At 41.7% G+C, this 21,575-nt stretch overlaps 1 protein-coding gene across 3 annotated transcripts in view; it reads left to right on the top strand.

Moving 5' to 3' along the window:
- Positions 1-10,272, top strand: part of SLC1A7 (solute carrier family 1 member 7) — a 50,689-nt gene extending 40,417 nt beyond the window's left edge. For 2 of the 3 annotated variants that reach the window (XM_069023439.1, XM_069023437.1), the window contains 4 exons: positions 396-590; positions 3,673-3,807; positions 7,730-7,829; positions 9,901-10,272. In XM_069023439.1, coding sequence (XP_068879540.1) covers positions 396-590; positions 3,673-3,807; positions 7,730-7,829; positions 9,901-10,137 — 667 coding nt within the window. In that variant the 3' untranslated portion in view covers positions 10,138-10,272. The remainder of the gene's footprint in view (positions 1-395; positions 591-3,672; positions 3,808-7,729; positions 7,830-9,900) is intronic. The other variant, XM_069023438.1, reaches the window with a different exon arrangement.
- Positions 10,273-21,575: the final 11,303 nt, after the last annotated feature.

The following is a 21,575-nucleotide window of genomic DNA, read 5'->3' as shown; positions in this document are numbered from 1 at the left end:
GGAAACATATTTAGAAACCATGAGTGTACAAAAGTTTTCAGAGGTTTTAGTAGTAAGCTGCACAGGGTGTTGTTCCTTTTTCTTGCATTTGAGTGTACAACACTGCCTCTGTGGGATTTCTGTCCCTTTTCTTCTGAAACAGGGAAAGAGAGAAAAATATTTTTAATTTTGGGGAGCAAAACTAGCACTAACTCCAACATTTATACACGTAACTGTCCATAGCCTCCCACAGGAGGAGCGCAGTCCCGGTAAGTGAGTCACATGCAGAGCAAGGAATGAGAAGCAGTGCTCAGATGGTTGTGTAGAATTCCCCCTGCCTAGACAAGGTTTGGTTCAATTTATTAATTCCCCAGAAACAAAAATAACCCAATGAGTGCTTCTGTGCTGTTCTGCAGCTCAGCCACTTTGCCTATCACTTTCAAGTGCTTGCTGGAGAACAACCACGTGGACAGGAGGATTGCGCGGTTCGTGCTGCCCGTGGGAGCCACCATCAACATGGACGGGACGGCGCTGTACGAGGCGGTGGCTGCCATCTTCATCGCCCAAGTGAACAATTACGAGCTGGACTTTGGGCAGATCATCACCATAAGGTACAAAGCACAAATTCCATCTGCTGGGATTTGCTTGTCTGCATAGAATCATAAAATCTGCTGAGTTGGAAGGGACCCAACAGGATCATTGTTGAGTCTGAGGCACAACTCTTGTATGTAGCAATGTTAAGAACAAAACTCATCTTTGCTGGTATCAAAGGATGCATCCCTCATGGAAGGGTTGCTTCCAAGTAATACAGAGATCAGGACTGTGCGAAGAGAAATTGTCCTAGTCCTGTTCAATAGATGCATGTGGACACCAGGAAATGTGCTTCTGTTTGAAGATAACTGTAATTTTTGCATTTAGGCAACCCATTGATCACTTCTAGAATTGGAACATTTTATTATTATTGGTGTTTAAAACACTATTTCAATCTTCACAATTGTTTTCAAGTCTTTAAGTGAAAGGAAAAGGTTAAAAAGTTGCAAAACTGGAAGTCTTAGATCAAGTAACGGGGAATAGTATGTGCCAGGAAGCTCTTGCAGGATTAAGGGGAAGAGGGAAGGAGGACAGATGCTACTGTCAGGGTAGGTTTTCATGAAGATGTCAGATCACTCAGATGTTTTTTAATTGTCTTCTCTTCTGCTTGATAAAGAAGAAAACTTCATAAACAACCATGCTCTCAGTGGGTAGAGATTATTATAGCTGTGTACTCCATCCTTGAAAGGCCTGTAATGGATCCAAAAGACTAGAAGATCCAGCTGAACAATTACTGCCAGAATAACTCCAGTGACTGCCAAAGAATGCCTCAGGGACTGAAACCTGCAGGTTTCCAGCAGGGAACAAATGATTATAAAAACATTCCTCATAGTCAGAGCTTTGTGCAATATATTTGAGATCTGCTTAACTACCCACCCACTGACCTCACCACTGCCCCATTTACATTGCTGGGCCTTGCCCATCTTCTGCTGGACCCAAGAACCTTCATGACAAGAAGAGGAGAGTCCTGAAACCCCAGATGACAGCTGAGGTTTGCTAATGGGCTTCTGGCAAGACCTGGTTGGACTACAAAAAGAAGAAATAAATTGTGCCCATATGAGCTCTTGCTTCAGGCTTGCACTCTCTTTGAAAACTGTTGGAATGAGTCTGTGCTAAAATTTAGTCTTTTGTGATTTGGAATTTTGAGATTTTTTTAGCATGTGATGCTAAAATATGGCCCAGAGCATGAGCAGACATTACACACACTTTGAAGTAAAGAATAGTAATTTTTAAAATTAAGGAGAAGAAGGGTGATAGTAAATGGAAAGAATGTAAGCTCTACCTTTTCCTTAGCAGAATCCTCTCGTATCTCTTTATTTTTACTCCCCATATTAAGTGCTAGTACATAACGACCAGACAGAAATAAAACAGCAGAATAAAAATGCAAGTAAAGATTGGAAAAATCCAAGAAAAGAAAAAAAAATAAAAACACTTACAAATGAGGAAGCTAAACAGGAAATCGTGGTGGATTCAGTACCTTCAATAACTTAATCCAAGTTCTAACTGTATTCTATAGGCCAGATCTTGATACTTAAGGTCCTGGAAATTTAAAATTCAAATAATTCTGAATGCCAGGATATTTTTGCCAGAAGGAAAAAATTGTTAGACAAATACTCAGTCTACTTTGCTCACTGTTTGTAAAATCCAGGTTGGCAGTTTCTATCAATGCAAACATTGATGTAGCAGAGAAAGAGAGTAAAGATCATATTTCCATCAACTGAGCATCTTACAGAAAGAAACATCTACATTAAGGTGAAGATGGAATGGAATAGCAGATGAGTTTGCTTGTAAAATCTTAGTTAAACAGTCCTGGTTTTGATCCCAATTAAGTCCTGAGACTTTGTGGCCTGATTTAAGAGGCAGAAGCAGTCCAGCACTAACTGGAGAGCCTTTTAATGTTCATTATACCTGTTACTCAGCTACTGAGCTTCTGTCCTTTCCTACCTGTGCTCTATTACAATGTTATTAGGATGCTACACAAGCTAACTTTTGCAAAATGTAGTTTTAAGTCTTTCTCCTTCCCCATCACACCCACATGCTAATGTATTTTTTTATTGCAGAAAAGGGCTCTAGTTAGAAATACTGCTGCTGCTGTACTGGTACACAGTACAGCTGTAAGCAAGGGACTGGATATCCCTGTGTTTCAGTTTCCATAGGGGTGAATACCGTTATCCTCATTTTCCACAGGAGGTTAATGAGGCTTAACTGCTTGCCAAAAGCTCTGACATTCTTGACTGATGAATGCAGAAGATTATCAGTGTAAATGCTTTCTGTCATCCTTTACAACTGTCAACATTTGGTTTTTTGTCTTTCTGCTAGATGGCTAGCTCTTGCAAGTTGCTAGTTGGGTGGAAATGAATATATGCAGACACTTTTGCTCCTGGAAAAAGGAATTAAATCCCTCCCTTAAAAATAACATTATGAAAAAAATGTTAAGCCTGCCAGGTCTACTCTTGCCCTTGTCTCCCATTCATTTCTGCTTGCCTGGCTGAAAAAATTATATGAAGGTCAAGTAAAAATACTTTCCAGAAACTGAAGCTGTACAGTCATATTCACGCTTGCTTCATATTCAGATCCAAGTATGCAAAGCCATGTGCTGTGCAAGGGCTTCACCCCTGGCCCAGCCTCTTTAACCTTGGCCTAGCCCTTGAGATGGATTGACAGGAAATGCCCCAGGCGGGGCCAGCTGCTTATTTGCCTGGCACAGGAGCTGCCTGAGTTGACTCAAAGGTGTCTGCTGGGAGCTCAGCTGCCAAGGAGAAGCAGCAATGCGTGGGGCTGGCAGACTCCTGGCACACAGCGCTGGGTGGTGCTGTGATCCATGAGAAGCTGGCCTAACTCAGAGAAGCCCACAGCCTGGCTGGCCCCTCTGCTCTGCAACTTTGATACTGAGAACTGAAACTTCCCCACCAGTGCCAAGGCTGCAAAGGCTCAGGATGACAATTAAGCCCTGGCAGTTTAGCCTGTTCTTGCTATCTCACCTGCATTCTGTCCACAAAACACTGGCACTTCCGTGCAGTGGCTTGTGTAAGAAAGAGAATGGTTTAGAAACATCGTATGGTTTCTTGCAGAAAGTAAAGCTTATTCCTTTCTTTGTTAAAGTATCACAGCAACAGCTGCCAGCATAGGTGCTGCAGGCATCCCACAAGCTGGCCTGGTGACAATGGTCATTGTTCTCACCTCGGTGGGGCTCCCGACAGACGACATCACGTTGATTATTGCCGTCGACTGGGCACTGTAAGTAACACAAAGCTCTTGAGCTTTCCATGGTGGCAACTTTGCTAAAAAGGCAGATGGTCTCCAGGGGTACAGTAGTACATATAATACAAACCTATAAAAGGCATAGGAAGTGATTATGTAATTTGAAATGGCGTTCATGTGGCCTCAAATTAAAAATTCTGCTGATGTGGACATTCTATTGAAAAAGACAGACAAATGAGAGAGTCTATATAAGTTTGGCAAATATGTCTGGCATGGAAAGGCTGAAGAAGTGGAGTCCTTTTAGTCTAAAACCAGAGCAGGCTGAAAAGGTCATCACAGCAGCTTTTTACAAAGATAAGATTGTCCAGAAGAGGACATTGATCAATCTTCACATTCACAGGGAGGGAGGATGAAGAAATAGAACAAAGTACCTACCTCAAGTCAGATCCCAAAAAAACTTAAGAAATATTTTTTTTCTAGAAGGATAGTCAGGCAATGGAAGTGGCTGCACCTAGCTGGGTTGGATGATGATCTTCAAGACAAGTTTGAAGGTTGGGCCAGACAAATGTGCTTAAGGTACAACTCTGGCACCTTGCCTTGGACAAGGATAAGGGGCCAACATTCCTAGGAAACATGGTTTGCCTGCACTCTGCTTATCAGTCCACTGACATTTCAAAGCCACCATCTCAGCATAGTGAAGCACTCTGCAAGAGGCCTGAGCCACTGCTGAAGCCAGCAAGTACCACTGCCACCCCTCCGCCCACACGAGCCATGACAGCCCAGTGATGGTGTGTGCTGTGTACAGCTACTGCTACTGCAACCCCAACATGGTCAGCCTGAGTGTTGGCACTAATAATGCCTTCCTTTCACCATGGATCCTGATGCAATTCTGTGCTCTCTGATTTCAGTGCTAAATAGGGAGCAGTTGCTTGCAGCCCCCAGTTTTGCAAGTGCAGCCGATCTGTAGAGAGGGCACTTTGCTGCATCCCTAACCACAGGGGATTTAACAGCATAGGCAGGGGCTGAAACTTAACCCACTTGGGATGAAAGGGATTTGTACCACCCATGAGAAGAGCCACTTCAAAAATTTGTAAGGAGTGGTTTATTTGAGCTCTCAACTTTTATGTAAATGCTGATGAATCAATCAATTTTGAATAGTCTAGGAAGATGAATCATAAAATACTGGCCCCTAGCCCATTAGCATGTCAATTAACTGCTTAATAGCATATGCATACACAAGGAAATGTCCAAATTATTTTTATTTAAGCTATATAAAATATATCTCCTTTAATACAGGGAGTTTCATTACATCAAGGTTCTGGGTAAAAATGTGTTACAAGTCCATTCTGTTATATATCATCCCTATTTTATTCAACTTTTAGCTACCTATTTTCTTGTACAAAGAATTGTGAGAAAAAGTATTTCCTGTTCAGTGTAATAGAATATTATTATTATTAGCATTAATAGGAGCCATGAATCTTGTGTTGTATGAATATTTTAAGACTGTATTACAAAAGCCTTTCCCCTCTATATGGCTCAGTTTTTGCCCAGCTCTTGCAACATCAACATTGCATTGTTTTTCCAGTAAGCCTGGAATAAGCTATAGGAATTATGCTTCTTTTTGTCTTACACAACTTTTCAAAACAACTGAGAAAAAACTTTTCAGGCTATAGCTCCAGATGGTATTAAAAAGTGAGTAAGGAATAGAGGCAATTTTCTGTCTTTTGCAGATGACCTTTCAAACAAAAAGTGTATTTCTGTATTTTGGCACTTGGTGGTTTCAAGAGCCTGCAGATGCAAAGTGTCAACATGGTTGACACAATGAATATTTTCAGTATTAGTTTTGGAAGTATTGGAGTACGAAGAATGCTTTAAAGAAGGCTGGTTAGATGATCTCACGAGACTGAAATGCCCATTACAATGCACTGCAGGTATTAAAACTCTCTTAGGTAGCCATAACATGTATGTGACCTTCACCCCTTTAGCTAGTGCTTAGAGACATAAAGAAGAAAATCAAAACGTTTCCCAGCTCATTAAACATGAGGTAAAAGTTTTGCATCTTTAATAATATCATCTACAGCTCAAATACCCCTGCAACACCTGATACCTGACAAGTTTGCATAGAGACAAATGCCACCAGCAGCAGGGTGGCCTCTCAGTGGTGAAATGTCAGTGGTGTGTGCTGTGGTTCGACTCATGCATAGTGCAGACTGCTCCATACACTCAGAACATGGAACACAACTGGTCCAACAAAATGCCAGGCAGTCCCTTTTCTTAAGAGTTTCAGTGTGGAGCACTGAAAAGTCCCATCTTTAGAAATTATACTAATCAGAGTTCAAAAGGGAGTGCAAGCTCTTCAGCATTGCTCAAACAGCTTCTTCTCTACCATAGCTGAGTTGTTGCACAATCCAAAATTCACAACACTGAATATCTTTCTGAGAATTACTATTTGACAATCAAGCAAGGAAAAAAGTCAGTGTGTAACAGGAACTTTTATTAGTATGTGCTGTAACTGCTCTTTTCCCCTGTTTAACATGTTCTTCAAGGAAATTTTCTTCAAGGCAAAACCCAAAATCATAACAGCAGGAATTTAAAAAAATGAGCAAACAAGTGTAGGACTGGGTCCTAGAATCAACAACCATGTCTAGGTGTAGGCTGTGGAATATTATTGCTGAAGTTACTTGCAGTTGCACATACAATTTGGGTAACTCCACACACAAATAAGCTTTCATGCAGGAACTTTCATGATATTTAAGCAGGCAACTGCATAAACATTTATATGCACTGAGTACCTGCCTAAAATATCTGAAAAAAAAACACCTCAGCACAGAGTTTCAATTCTTTTCTATATTAAGACACGGGATCAGAAATCTGGGCAGTGTTGATATTGGACTGCCACTGGCTTTAATAAGCCAAACATCTGGAGATTCCTGAACCTCTATTTTATAACCTACCTTTATAAATTAAGTTACTAATATGACAGAGTTTTCAGATGTATATGTTTTTCTTGGAAAAAATGTAATTTATTTCAGCCTTAGATGCTATATCATCTATTTGAAATCTCATCAATTTTAACTAATAGGTTCCAGGATGATTCAAGTGTAACACTTGTCTTTGACAGCCAGTTACTTTTCTCTATTTACAGTCTGTATTTTAACAGATTTCTTTTCTAGACAGTGTGCAGAAGGTGTAAACAGGGAAGAAATCGCATAAGTGAATAAATGAAAAATAGTTAAACTATAATAAACTATATTAAATACAAACTACTGTCAAGCATACAAATTTAAATTGGAAAAGGTAACTGAAAATGAAGAATCTTTAACAGCTACTGCATAGCCAGCATAAGAGCCAAAGTCACCACAGGTTTTACAGGAATTAATATTATTTAAATATGGTCAGTGGTTGCTTGGTTTGTGAGTGTAGTTACATAGTAATCCTCCAAATTATTTTGATTGTATCCTGCCCATTCTACCAATACAATGATCGTAAGTAGCACTTTGGTTGCTGAGATTGGTACCATGATCACTAATACAAGGTACTGGTTGCTCTGGCTGACCTCTGTTTTCATTGAATTCAGACAGTTGCAGCACCAGTCTCCAAATCAGGCCATACTGCCAGACCTTAACAGATAAACTGGGACAGAAATGCAGCTGTGATGTGCTGTTCCACCTTTTCAGTGCTGAATCAGCTCACCTCTCTAGGGGGACACAGCTGCTCCACTTAGCTGTTACACAATAAAGTGTGTGGCAGCACAGCACACCAAGCTCAGAAAAGACTGGAAAACCCCACTGAGCTGCTCAATAACTAATGGATGCCTGATACCAAACTTCTTAACATTTCTAAATATTTTAGCTCATAAAAACAGCAAAACTGTCCTTCAGCCATAATTAACAGCTGATGGAGGCACAGGAATTTACCCAAGGAGCCAACAACTTACATTGACTGTTTCATTTTCCAGAGACAGGTTTAGAACAATGATCAATGTCCTGGGGGACGCGCTGGCTGCTGGGATCATGGCCCACATCTGCCGGAAGGAGTTTATCAAGGATGGTGACGAGGTAACGACACTGTGAGCCAGGGTGTGCCAGGGTGTGCTGTATTATGGCAAAGAACCTGCGAGCTCCCACATTTGGTTCCTCCAGTTTATAAAAGGTGTTTCAGAGAGAGGACAGAATTGGGCAATGTGCTTCTTAGCACATGGGGTGGAGGGATGTTTTTCCATGAGGTCATGTGAAAAGCCACTGGAGTTCAGGGCTTGCCAGCCAGCTGTGTCTGGCACACGGGGGATGGGAGCAGAAGCAGCTGCGCTGTCCTGCAATGCACAAGATGCGGGACTGTGAGTGCCACACTCAGCACCCAGGTCCTGACTGGCCAGTAATTTGTCCTCGAAGTGTGACCAGCAACAGAGCAGAGTGACAAATGTCCTTGACTCCCTGTGTGTAGGGGGAGGTAAAGGTATCTATGAGTGTGTACATGCATAATCAATGTGCTCACCACAAAAGCAACTACCCTGGGTGTTGCAAGCCCCAGAGTCAGCATAATCTGAAGCCACCCTTGCAATAATTTTCTTTCCAGACTAGCACAAGCACATGACTCCATTCTAGACTTCATTCTCAGACATCTTCATGCCTTCTACATTTAATACAAGTCCCTCCTTACATCTCTGTTTTACCTCCTCTGTATCTTATTTCATACAGCACACATACCTCTGTATTCTGCCCCTGCCTCCTTGACTCTTATGCATTTTCTCCTTCATCTTTGGCATGCATCACTAAGTCTTTCCTTATAACAGGAACTCCTCATGTCCTTCCTTCAATCCTTGGCAAAGGAGGTTCCTAATTCCATGAGCCCATCAGATTTGGAGGTGCTAATCTCCAACCATTTCAGCTCATGGCGGACTCTCATTACTTTTCTTCCACAAAAACAGAATAGTTCAGGCAGGAACACTTCTTCATCAGGACTAATTTTCACAAGGCATGTTTCATTTCTGTGCATCATCTGTAGTATTCCACACAGATAGCAAAGTTTTGTTTCCATCATTATTTCTCTCATTCTACAATCTTTCTGGTCAATCCCATTCACATGCCTTCCTGCAACATTCATTTAAAATTCCTGCTCTTTCAAGTTGTATGTAGAAAGACAAGCAGTGTCCTCCAAGGTACTTAGTACCTGCAGTAATTACTGATGACAGGATTAGGCCTGACTACATGGGCTACAAATGCAGCTACCTACAAAACCCCTAAAATACAACCTATGGGTAAAGTACATCATCCATTACGAAGCCAGAAGTGTAGGCTGAGTTCCTGCATAGCACAGGCCTCCTGACATTTCACTGCTGTATTTAGAACTCAGTCAGAACTTAAGAAGAGATGTTTCAGTAATATAAAATCCCTCCTGAGGGATAATTTAGTCATCTGTGATGAGATTTTTCTTTGAATCATGCTCTGTAATGGTATTAAAATATACTGCTAGTCTGCCATACATTTTGGCTGCATAATTTGTGCAGTTAGTAATGTATACCCAAAGGCCATATTTTCTCAGCTGCAAGCCCACCTCTTTTCTCTGCCAGTATTTACGTCTTACTTTCCCCATCAGAATCTGGTTTGATTTAAAGAACACTTCAATATGTAACTTTTGAATCAGTTAATAAAATCCCTTTTTTTTCTTTCAAAGCAGTGCAAACTGAAGAGACAGGTGTTGTTTTACTGGGTTAGAAAAAAGGCATAAGGCAACAACAAATGGTTTATTTAATTGTACCCAAGAGCAAGCACTGCCCAGAGCTCAGCACAGTGGCCATTGAGAGTCTGTACCTTTTGAAGTGAGCCCTGGAATTCTGGTCTCTATTTACCCTACTTATAACACTTTACCAATGGCAAGCAGCTGGTACCATGAGTGTAAGTCAAATTAGAGTTGTGACAGAATTTGTGTTTTCACACAGACTCCTTCACTTCATGCACATGGTGCAAAGATGCCTTAGAGTATATGAGAAACAGCTTCTGGAAGTGTATGGAGGCTCTAGATAATCCTGGTGAATGTAAAGCAGCCCAGAGGCTTTCCAAGTAAAAATTCCCTTCCTGTTGTATACAGCAATCAGTGGCAGTATTCCAGATCTTAATGCTTTTCACATAGGTGCCATTGATCTGTGAAACTAAGCCTATTAACATCCATCAGATTGTGGCTTACCAGAGAAATGGTTGTGTGAAGACCATGAATGAATCTCGTGGACCAGAAACAGTGAAAGGGTTGCAGCACCATATACCCGTACAAGTGGAGCAAGAAGAAAGTCCAGTGGAGAATCACACTAAGAAATCCAACAGTAAAGACCACTGCACTATTGAAATAAATGAACTAGAAACAAATGTGTGACTGCTACACTCAGAGGTATCTCACACCCCAGTGACCTGATACCCAATCTCTACCTCACAGCTGGAAGAAGGACTCTTTGCCTTGAACAGGAAAACGTGGAATTATCCCCACCCTGCTTGTACTGGAACCTGGAGACCAGCTGTGAACGTCAAGAAAGACACACAGCTTGCAAGAGACATGGGCTTCTTTAGGTGGAAGATTTTACTACTGAAAAATTAACTAATGGACTACTACTGTTTTATTCTGCACTCACTGACTTCAATATAGTATTTGACACTCCTTTGGCTTCTTTTTTTTAAAAGCTTTTTTTTTATTTGACCCTTTTTGATTTTCTAACCAAAGCCTTTTTTTTTGTGAATCTCAGTAATTACAAACACTGTAGAATTTTTGCTATGTGAAAATGTTTCACCAAAATTGCTAAAGATACTAATTTTGTCTAATATTCACTAAATATAGTTTGTGCTTAGTTTTAGACCAGCAGTAAGAAAATCACACTGATTTCTTGATCTCAAGGGGTTACATCTATTCCTAAATAACAATCCAAGCAGAGGGGAAGTGAAGTGTGCATTTGTGCAAGAAAGGGCATTAAGGTAATTGTGATGGGCAGCCTTCAGAGACAGGCAGTCAAGTGTGATACCTAACACAAAGAACTCCTAGGTCATGGCAGAGCACAGTTTGCCTTCCAAGTGCCAGATTTATTAACCTTTTTTTAACCTAACTCTTCAGTAAAGTCAGTTCCGTGCACATGCAGTGGCAGAGGCAATGTGAGCCCTAATCCATAAGCACTGGTGCTAATGTGTCCTCTCCTGTAACCTATAGGTTGTTCTACTGTAAATATGTATAAACTCAAAGCTCAAGCTCACGAACCATGTGCTGCGTCCTAAGGGCAGACTGAACACGAACTGGAACCCGAGGATGCTGAGTTATAATGGGGTTTTGTGAGGAGTTTGCTGTGGTAACTGCCCCGTTATTTCTCATCATTCAATTGACAGTTACTCCCTTTCCACTATCTACTGAATCTTTCACTTACAGTAAAATCTGCTGCATATGTTTCCAGTGTTTGTGATAGAGAACATTTTTAATAAACCTGCCATTTAAAAACAGGCTGTCTGTGCTCTTCTACTATTAGTGTCTTCTTATGTCTCTGCTAAAATAGAGAGTGGAAGTGAGAAGACCTTTTGAAAAACTGGGATTTGATCCAGAGATTACATACCAGCTCATACCAATACACTTGACATATTATATTTAGCTACTTGTGACACAGCAGCTTGAGATACCATGTGCCTGGTATTTTAATATGCTCTTCTCATCTGTAGGGAAAAAAATAACCCAGTCAAAAAGGACAATTTCTGCATTAACCAGAAGCAGAAGTGTTTCATGCATTAGTTCATTGCAGATTCAGTGTATCATTCATTCATTATTAGTAGCTTTCCTGAGATGTACATGTTCACCTCTTCTTTGAGGGCTCCTGTTCAGACTATTTCTTATGTCATGCACTAATTAGTTGCCTCAGAGCACTGCAGTATAGGTAGTTTAATTATCAAGTAGTAAAGCCAGAAAGAACACACATAAGTCTTCTTTGTCTGTAGTTCCTCAGAAATTATGTATTAATTTGAAACTATGTACAGTTGGTAACTATTTTCCTGATTTGACTCTAGAGTGAAAACAACAAACTCAAAACACAAAGAATAGGGAAAAACTGAAATTATTCAGAGCAATTTGCTCCAGAACAAGTCCTGTAAAGGACCTGCTCTGCAGAGTGTCATTAGAATGAGTGACTGGGGAGAGCTGAGGCCGATCTGTGCCTCTCTGAACAGGCAGAAACACTGACTGACAAACATAACATTTTATGCCAGCAGCACTGGCAGTTCCAGGAGGCCCCCCTCATTCTTCCCCAGCTGTCCATTCCTGCCTGCACTGCCTCCCCTCCTTTCCCAGCTGTACAGACCCAGTTATTTATGAGGCCAGACAAAGAACCAGATGAGAAGTAATTTTAATTCAAACCAGTTCACATATGTTTTTAGCATAGCCCTAACAGACAGTTGTGTCAACACAGTGAAGGGGTGATACAGGGACAAGATCAAGCAGCCAGGGATGAAAAAGGGTAAGGGCACATGGACAGGGCAGGATCTCTGCATGCCAACTTTGCCTAGAAAGAAAACACTACAAAAAGTTTCAGCTTCACCCAGTCAATTACAGCTACCTGAAGTGATAGTATAATCCTGCCAGTCATCTATCAGTTTACAATCACTTTGCATAGATAAAAATAATGAAGAAAGAGGCCAAGTAGATCCAAGATTTGGAACAAGTAGTTCCAGACCAAGTGGTTTTGGAGAGTCTGCCCACACACCATGCCACTGTGCCAAGCAGAAAGTGCTCCTAGCCTTACCACCACCTTCTTCCCCAGCCACGTACAATCTCTGGCTAACTACAAAGTGCAAATCCTTTTGCCCCTTGCCTGAGACAGTTTACTTAGTGTGACACTCTTCAGTGGAGTCATGGCTCAAGAGCTCTAAATGAACTCTGGTGCTTAAGCAGCTTCTGTAAGGAGAACTTCAAATGAGATAAAGCACCAAAGACCCGTGGTCAGTTGAGCTGCTCAAGTCCTACACAACAACAAAAATCACAATTTTGCCCATTATGCTCCAGCAAGTAGATAAGGCAGGAGTCTCATGCACAGAGCCATATTTTTATGGAATCAACAGGCTGATTTAAAATCTGCTTTTTGCATTCAAATCCTATTCAGAGAGTGTCCAGTTCTGCTTTGCAAATTAGAAATCCATTATGTTTTTACACTGTAGTGTTTGGATCTTTAAAACTTGGGGTTTACACCATTATGTGCCTCCCATTCAGCTGGGAGGAAGGCAATGGTCCTGTTTCTCACCTGGCCTTTTTCATTTGTGGTATGAAATCCTGGTAACCAGAGGCCTAAGGCACTTTGTGTCTTGGTTCTGGTAAATATGTTTTGCTTAGTGTATTGTGACCTTGTTTGGAGCACCTGACTGCTACTGCAGTCATTCGGTACTGAACACAAAATACCACTGTTAGCTGGGGAGAGGTGAACACTGAAGTTATGATAATTTCTATGGTAAGTTTTCCTCCATTTAACTATCTTCTGTGTCTCATGGAGTGTGTTGTCAAGCATCTTGATGCACAGTGCAATTAGACTAGCAGTAGGTTCCATATTTGTATGCATGGATCTGTTCATATTTTCCAGTTATAATCACACTTCCTTCCAACAAAAATAACAAAGCTGTTGATTATCAAGTTAAAGTGCAAGCTTTGTGTTGGTAAATATGTTTCTCCTACTTTCAGAGCATAAAAACAAACATGTGACCTTTATAGTCTCAAAGAATTTGTATTAAAAAAATCAATCAATCGACCAGTCAATCACTTATTACAACAGTTTGCATGGTATAATTTCAAGCATATGTGGAAAGAACATATTTCTTAACTGGCAACATTCAATCCTATTTTTTCCCCCTGCTAAACAGAAAGGGAATGTAGCCAATTGAAGTATACTCAAGGCACACTGGGGAAGAGTCTTGAGGAGGGAAAGAAGATAATTAAGAAGGGTGGTGCATTGTATATAGCTATAGAAGAAATAATTTGGGAAGCAACACAAATTAGCACATACTTATCAAAGGCAGTTGTTTTATGCTCATTAATTTGCAACTCCTTTGCTCTGAAGATTCTACTGAGAGGAAAGAAGCTGCTGCAGATTGTTGTGGCATAAAACATCATTAAAGACATATTAAAACAGGTTATTGAGGATTTTGCCAATGCCAAGGAAGTTTAGCAGTGTTGAATTGCTGTAATAAATCCTTGTGCAACAATTACAACTGCGAGAAAGAGACACAACCAGAGCACTTACACATCCCACTAACTCCCAAGAGCTTTTGGCTGCCAACCCAAATACAGAAGTTTATAGAACTCATGTAAGTTACATGAGTAACTTACAGTAACTTACAGTTACTCATGTGCTCTGCTAGTCTTAACTGATTCCACTTAAATGATTTAATCGCAGCCAAGTTTATTTGTGCCACCTGAATATGAATCCTAATATACAAATAAGATGATCTAAATAGTCAAAACATTAAATTGGAGATGCCCACCCTGCTATACCAGCAATTCTAAAGCTCTTAGAAAATACAGGAACTCTCTAACACTCCCATTTGATGAGGTCTTGCTTTCAATTCAACAATAAACATTAATTTTAGTCCATTTTTAACAACAGCAAACTTATTTGTAACATTTTCAAAGCAGAGAGAAAGCTTCATCTTCAAGCCAGATGGATAATCTTGGAAATTACCTCACTCCTTTCTGTGCTTTCCATAAAAATGAGGTAACTATTAGCAGAAGGTGGTTGATGTGTGCAAGCAAAATGTGTAACCTGGGAAATGAACTGAATGTGGAAAGCTCAGGCTGCCTTTGATCTTGCCCAACGCTAAGCACTCCCGTGTCCGTGTCTCTGCTGAGCACCCAGGTGTGTTTTTACAGCAAGAGCAGCTCTGTCACTACAGACACAGAGGCAATGAGCAATTGCTGGCTTTCCCTTGCGGGCACTAAGCCGACTGAGATCACAGCCCCCAGCTGAGGACTAAGTACAGCGAAGAGAAAAAGCAACAAAGGTTTTTCTATTGGGACGCTACTGTTGCCTAACCTGCAGTGGGAGAGCACAGCTTTTTGCAATAATAAGTATCTGACTTTGCTGCATTTGGAAAAGAGGTCCCAGAACAGACAAATTTAATGCACCCATTCACTAAGGGCTGAGCTGAAAATGAAACACATATTAAAATTCTCAGTTTAGCTCGTGATTTCACTTATAACTAAGGAGGCAAGAGACAGATTACATTCCTCACTAACTACTTCGGAGCACACTGATTGATATTCCTGGAATTTATAAGAAGGTTTGTCCCACAAAACCCCAGATGGATGAGATCAATAGAACAGGAAGGGTGGTCAGTACTTAAGGTCAGGTTCGTTATTCACTCAGCCTTCCCATGTGATCTCATTGTCAAGTGACCACAAGAATGCAGGGTTTGCTTTCCGTCTGTAAACACAGAAAAGGTCCTTTCTAAATCAACAGGGTGATGCATGGTAAGGATAAATGAGCTGAAGACTGAGACAGTTATGTAACACAGTAAAGGGGACTCATGATTACCTTGGATTAACCACTTCTGTCTCTCCGGAAGCACAGGATCACTACTCACAATATTCACAGGAATTGTCAGGCTTCCATTTTAAGTGACAACCTCCGATGCCATCATTTATAAAGTAGCAACAGTTGCACCTCTGTTGCCTAGAAGATGATATATGGGAATGGATTTGGCACAGCTGAGACTTTTGGCAGATTTGTGTCACAGGGTATTTTAGAAATTTTACAGGCTGTCAAAGTAAAATCGTAGCAGTCTGTTATTGAGAGAGTGGTATTTTGGGCAACGAGAACAGAAGGCTTCAGAAAGACAAGATGGGGAGTATAGTAAGTGAAGAGCAAAAATGTTCAATCACTTCTCCTGCAATAGAATCAAACCTTCTTTCCCTGCTGGCTCCACAATGAGATGGTACCAACAGCTGGGGATGTAGGGAGGGAGCAAGGCATCCCTCCTCACAAAGCTCCTGTCCCCACAGGGCCACTAAAGGCAAGTCTGCAGGTACCCCCAGGCATTTGTGACTCTTCACAGCTGTCCTTCCTTCCAAACCAGCACAGAGCATGCAGTCCAGCACTAGAACAAGCAAATGTTGTTCCTGATGAGTTGTCAATTAAATCATTACAAAACTCTAGACTTCCCATTCCACTGGGAATTTCACTGGGATGTTCTCAGGTAGGTCACAGTTTTGCTTTTCAGGTTTCATCTCTGGAGGTTTTGTTCCACAAGGTGCAGAGTTCTGCATCTGCTGCTTTAAAATCAGCCATCTTTCATCACAAAGAGGTATCTGAATTTCATTTAGGAATTAAATGGATGCTTCTGTGTTTCTGCACACCACACCAGCTGAGAGCGAGGCTTTGACCCACCACATGAAATTCACTGTAATTAACTGCTTTTGAACTTTCCTAAAAAGGATCTGGTATCTCTAGACCCACCACTCCCCCCTCCCCCTCCAAAAAAAGTATTTTAATAAGATGGAAAAAGTAGGGGAGCAAAACAAGAAGTGTTTTATGTTCATAGATATCTCATATTACATCTGCTACAAATACTGCATGGGCTAAATGGCAAAACCAAAAGAAAAATGAGACTGACCTTGAGATGTTTCATTATGATTTCATTGCTTCTAGTGGTTTTATTGGGTTTTACCACTAGGCTATTAAAAACATGTGGAAAGTATACAGAACTAAGTCAAACTGAGCATTTTCAAAGATATTTCATCTTCTTTTCCATTTAAATGCTTTCACATTTCTTTAATATTTAATACATTTTCCTGAAAACAAACTCCAAGTACAGAGATTTGGGTAGTCTATATTGATAGTTCATCAGTATAATGTTTGTTTTAGAATAAATCATCCATTTATTTAACAAAAGAAAGAATTTATCTGACATGAATCCTTCCTAACCAAGTATCTGGGGAGGGAGGAATCGGGATGGACAAGAGGGTGTCAGTCCAGCACTGTGGTTGGATCCAGCTCTAGCAGGAAGTTTGGAAAGGAAGGTTAAAAGCTCTGCAACTGCAAGAATTTCCACAGCTCCTTCTCAGCTGTGGTTTCCTCACTGGTGCTGAGCACAGGACTGATGTACAGTTCCATGCTGCACTTTCTGCACAAGCTTTTGAGTAAATTTCACAAAAGGTATTAGAGGTGATCTGCATCCCATTTTGTTCATCCCACAGGTGGGAACAACCTGGAAGACTCACTTTGGTTGTTCCTGCCTGGTTTGGCATTGGGAGATTCACTTTGGTTCTTCCTACCTGCTTTGCAGAGAGCAGGAACAGTAACAAACAAAATGAGTCTTCCAGTGTCAAATTATTCAAGCTGTGGATGATGAGGGTGCCTCAGGGTACAGCAACTCAACTCTTCAGCACATCAGTGAAGTGCTTTGCATTTTATCCCACTGCTGCGTTTGTATTAATCAGACCCAAAACAGAGATCCACCAGAAAGATGGGGAGACATCTAGAGTGTTACGTAAGTAATCAAAGTTAATTTTAATCCTGCATAAAAGATATATCTTAAGATCTTTTTAAAGCTAATTCCTGTATGGCTCTCAACAAACACACAATTACATTCCAAGTAACAAAATGAGTCTCATTAATTTCTTGTATGCAACTGGAGTTGAAAATACTGAAAATCAATACAAATTTTTATCAGAAGCAAGGTTCTCAGCAGTATCATAATCATATGCTAAAAACAGATTCTGGAACTATCATGGGGAAAACTTGAGATAGCCTGTACAACTGTGCATTAAAGTCTTTGCCTGATTCAAAACTGTTTAAAGAAGGACTTTATTGATGGACTTTTTAATGTCCTTGGATACTACTGAAGAATTTTTATGGAAATACTTTGTATATTGGATTATTAGAACACATTTATCATCCATTGCCTGCATATATATCTCACAGCTGGCTGACTTCACAATAGCAGCATGAATCAGAGCTACAGGGCACACCAATATTTTCCTCACTAAAGGCAATGGAGTTCTTTAGGGAATTTACTCACTGTTCTTGTATTAGCAACATAATAAACCAATTACAATGACCTCCATAACTTAATCCCATTAGAGAAGGAAATATTTTGAAAAACCAAAGCTAAACTCATATTATATAAAACTCATATATATGTTTAAATTTTTAGGCTAACTACTCCCAAACGCAGGAAACAAGACTCACCAACATTACGCTGTAGAGTGAAATCAATAAACAGGATCTTGGACTATATCATAGAAGTTTTCCAAGACACTGCTTCCCATCAAAAATATTATTTGTAAAATATGTCTTTATTCTTATTAAATAAGAATAAATTTGCTTAGGTTTTTTTAAGCAAAATTTGCAAAAATATTAGTGGGCTCAGTCAACATGGTGAGAAGCTGCATTATAAATTAAACTTTTATTTACCATCAGGAAACACTGTTAAGAGAGAAAAATCATGAAGTTTTGATCAGACCCATCTTGCCTCCCTGCCCTGTGTGGACGACTGGGGAGCAGAAGAAATGGCAGTGGGGTCCTAGGAAGGAGGATACTTCCCACTCTTACCCACTTTGCTAATGCAGGCCCACAGCCTCACTCCTGCATGTACCAAACATCTGCTCAGGAAAAGTCCTCTGTATCTGTCTTGCACAGCAGCAGAAGAGGAGGAGGGGGTTTGGCTACAGATGCCTTAAGAGCAACCCTGCCAGCCCAGCTCTTCAGCACCTGCAGGAGTTGGAGGATCCTTTCCCCAACTGCCCTTTTAATGCACAGTCCTGCAGGATTTATGAGAGGGAGCTAAGATAAATAATCTCCAAGTCCCCAAAGCAGCAATTCTTCTGTTGAGCAGATGCAGCAGCTCTTCGCCCCGGCAGGGCCCAGAGCCCCCGGCAAGGGAGGCAGCTGCCAGCCCCGGGGAGCAGCCCCGCAGGGACCCTGTCCCGCTGCCAGGGACCCTGTCCCGCTGCCAGGGACACTGTCCCGCTGCCAGGGACACTGTCCCACTGCCAGGGACCCTGTCCCGCTGCCAGGGACACTGTCCCGCTGCCAGGGACACTGTCCCACTGCCAGGGACCCTATCCCACTGCCAGATCTGCAGCCGGTTCCTCAGGAGCTGTCACTGCTCCCCCAAGGGAGCCCTTGGCAGCTTCCCTCTGCCCCACCACATCCCCCTTAAAATTTCATCCATCGTTTTCCTTTGGAGCTTTTTTTTTTATAGAATCATAGAATCGTTGGGTTGTAAGGGGACCTTGAAGATCATCTAGTTCCAATCTCCTGCCATGGGCAGGGACACCTTCCACTAGACCAGGTTGCTCCAAGCCACATCCCAACTCACCTTGAACACCTCCAAGGATGGGGCAGCCACAGCTTCTCTGGGCAACCTGTGCCAGGGCCTCACCACCCTCACAATAAAGATTTTTCCCCTAATATCTAATCTAAACCTACTGTCTTTCAATTTGAACCTGTTCCACCTTGTCCTGTCACTACATGCTCTTGTAAATAGTCTTGTCTTACCTTTACTAAAAAAAAAAAATTAGTTTTTAAATAATTTTTCGTCAGAAGAGTATCTACATAGTGCATAAAGCGCTTCTTTTTCATTAAACAAAACATTAGACCCCGAACACCACAGCACGGCGTGTGAGCTCTCGAAGCAGGACACGATCCCCCTTACACACCCCAAAGGTCCTCGGCTCCGCCCCTCATCCTCGCTCCCTCCCACATGGCCCGCCCCGAGCTCACCCTCCTGCCAGCTGAGGCTGGGGACATGGGGGTCATGGTGTTCTTTGCAGAGGGAATCACAGGGTATCATCTTGGCATCGGGAAAGCCTCGGCCTTGTGCCGCCTCCCTCCCCACAGAGGCGCCGCCATGGCCGCGGCCGCTCCTCCCCTCACAGCCGGCGGGATGGCGCCCGCTCCGCTGCGGGACCTCCTTGCCCCGTGGATCCGGAGGAGCCCTGCAGTTGTGTGAGTGTGAAAACAGAGGAGAACAGAGGGGAACAGGCTCCCCGCATCCCATCTGACCCCCGGCCCCTCACAGCACCCCGGGGAGGCAAAGGGCAGAACTCCATGTGGGGAGGTAAAACCTCTGGGGAAGATACAGCACTCGCAGGCCTTTCCCCCCAGAAATCCCCAAATAACAAGCCATGGGGTTATCTGGAGGGGGTGGCATGGGGCAGGAGGTGGGAATGGGCAGTGAGCAGGTGCTCGGTACCCCAGTCCTCGTGAGGGGATGGCCATGGGCTGAGGATCCTGGAGGAATGGGATGAGGGGGAGAACGGCTGCAGAACGGCCCATCCACATGGCAGACACAGATGGGCTGTGTGCCCAATGCCTAAAATAAAAGTTCATTGTCCACAGGCTATTTTTGGCACCTGATTAATTCTTTATAGCTCTCAAGCTGCATTCTTACTTCTGTTGCTGTGAAAAATCATAGCTCAGAAAAATCCCATTTCCCCCCGTTTTGTGCGGTATCCTCTGTAATGAGGAAACATGGCTTTTAAAAGAAAAACAGCAAATAAACCCAGAACTTAGTCTGCATACAGACCACACAGGAATACCAAGCATGTGCAAATGCATATTTAGGGATAAAATTGCCAACTGAACGTTTTAGACTTCAAATTTTCACTATTCATCCATCTATCTCAGCCTTAAAACACTTTTATTCTTCTCTTTCCCAAACCCAAGCAAATCACAGGAAGAAATTTATATGAAAGCAATGTTTGTGTTGCCTCTTTGTGGCCTAAGAAAAGGCCAACTTGCCAAATCCCATTTTCACTAAAGGAAATAATAAAATTAGAGCCTGTTCCTGGGTCCTGCTCCACACAAGGTCTGGATTGGATTTTTGGATTATGGGTACCACCCACAGTCAAAAAAATATGTGGGCTTAATCCCACGGACTTCTGATTATTCCTCAACATCCCTCATGGTGTCTCTTACTCCTTTAAAAGAAAGAAATAAACTACCATTTTGGTCTGACAGTATTATTTATGTCCAGTGTCATGGGTGCTGATGATATCAGGTTAAGTGAGGAATCAGGCCTGTGGCTCTCCCTCACCAAACTCTTACAGAACAATCTTGGAGCATTTGAGACTTTTACTGGGTAAGAGTAGTAGCTGTTTCTTGGGGTTTTTTTCCTACTGGAAAACATTGTCCCATTTAAAGGAGAAATTCAGTGTGCAACTATTTTGAAATAAACTTGGATAAGGGTTTCCTAACTTTGCCTGGTCTATACTATGTGCACCTTAAACTGTAGGTGGGTCTCCTTTGGCAAAGGCTGCCACTTGCTCAAGAAGCTTAACAGTGTCTGTATCATCCTAATATTTTTGATTCTACAGGTGCTACAATGAACCTTCACCCCTGCACTCACTGCATCAGACTCGTAAGGCATTCAAAGAAGTCTGAGGCACCTGACTTTTCATAGAATCATAGTCCAAGGGACAGAAGTTGAAACACAATAGAACAGTACTCCATAAAACTGGACAAATCTGTATATTCTCAGCTTGTTCAGGAGTTTAATAAATTGGTCGTTTTCACAAAAGACTGGTAAAACTTCCAGTGGTGTTTGCTGGAGGTACCTAGTTGACTTGAGCTACATTCTGTAGACATTTTACATTAAAATCTATCCCAGCAGTCAGCTGGAAGGATATTTTATTGCTCAGCTGTATAGCTGATATTCAAAAATGTGTGGGTTTTGCAACTTTTAGGGCCAAGCTTTTACTTTTTCAGGAAGCAATCTTTTCTTCTATGATTAATGATTGTGTTGAATTGTCTAAGGTAGGAAGCAACAGCTTGAAATTACTGTTATGTGCTATGGGAGACCAAA

Source organism: Aphelocoma coerulescens, chromosome 8 (genome assembly GCF_041296385.1).
Source record: "Aphelocoma coerulescens isolate FSJ_1873_10779 chromosome 8, UR_Acoe_1.0, whole genome shotgun sequence".
Lineage (NCBI taxonomy): Eukaryota > Metazoa > Chordata > Aves > Passeriformes > Corvidae > Aphelocoma > Aphelocoma coerulescens.
This window is presented reverse-complemented; position numbering and strand designations above follow the sequence as displayed.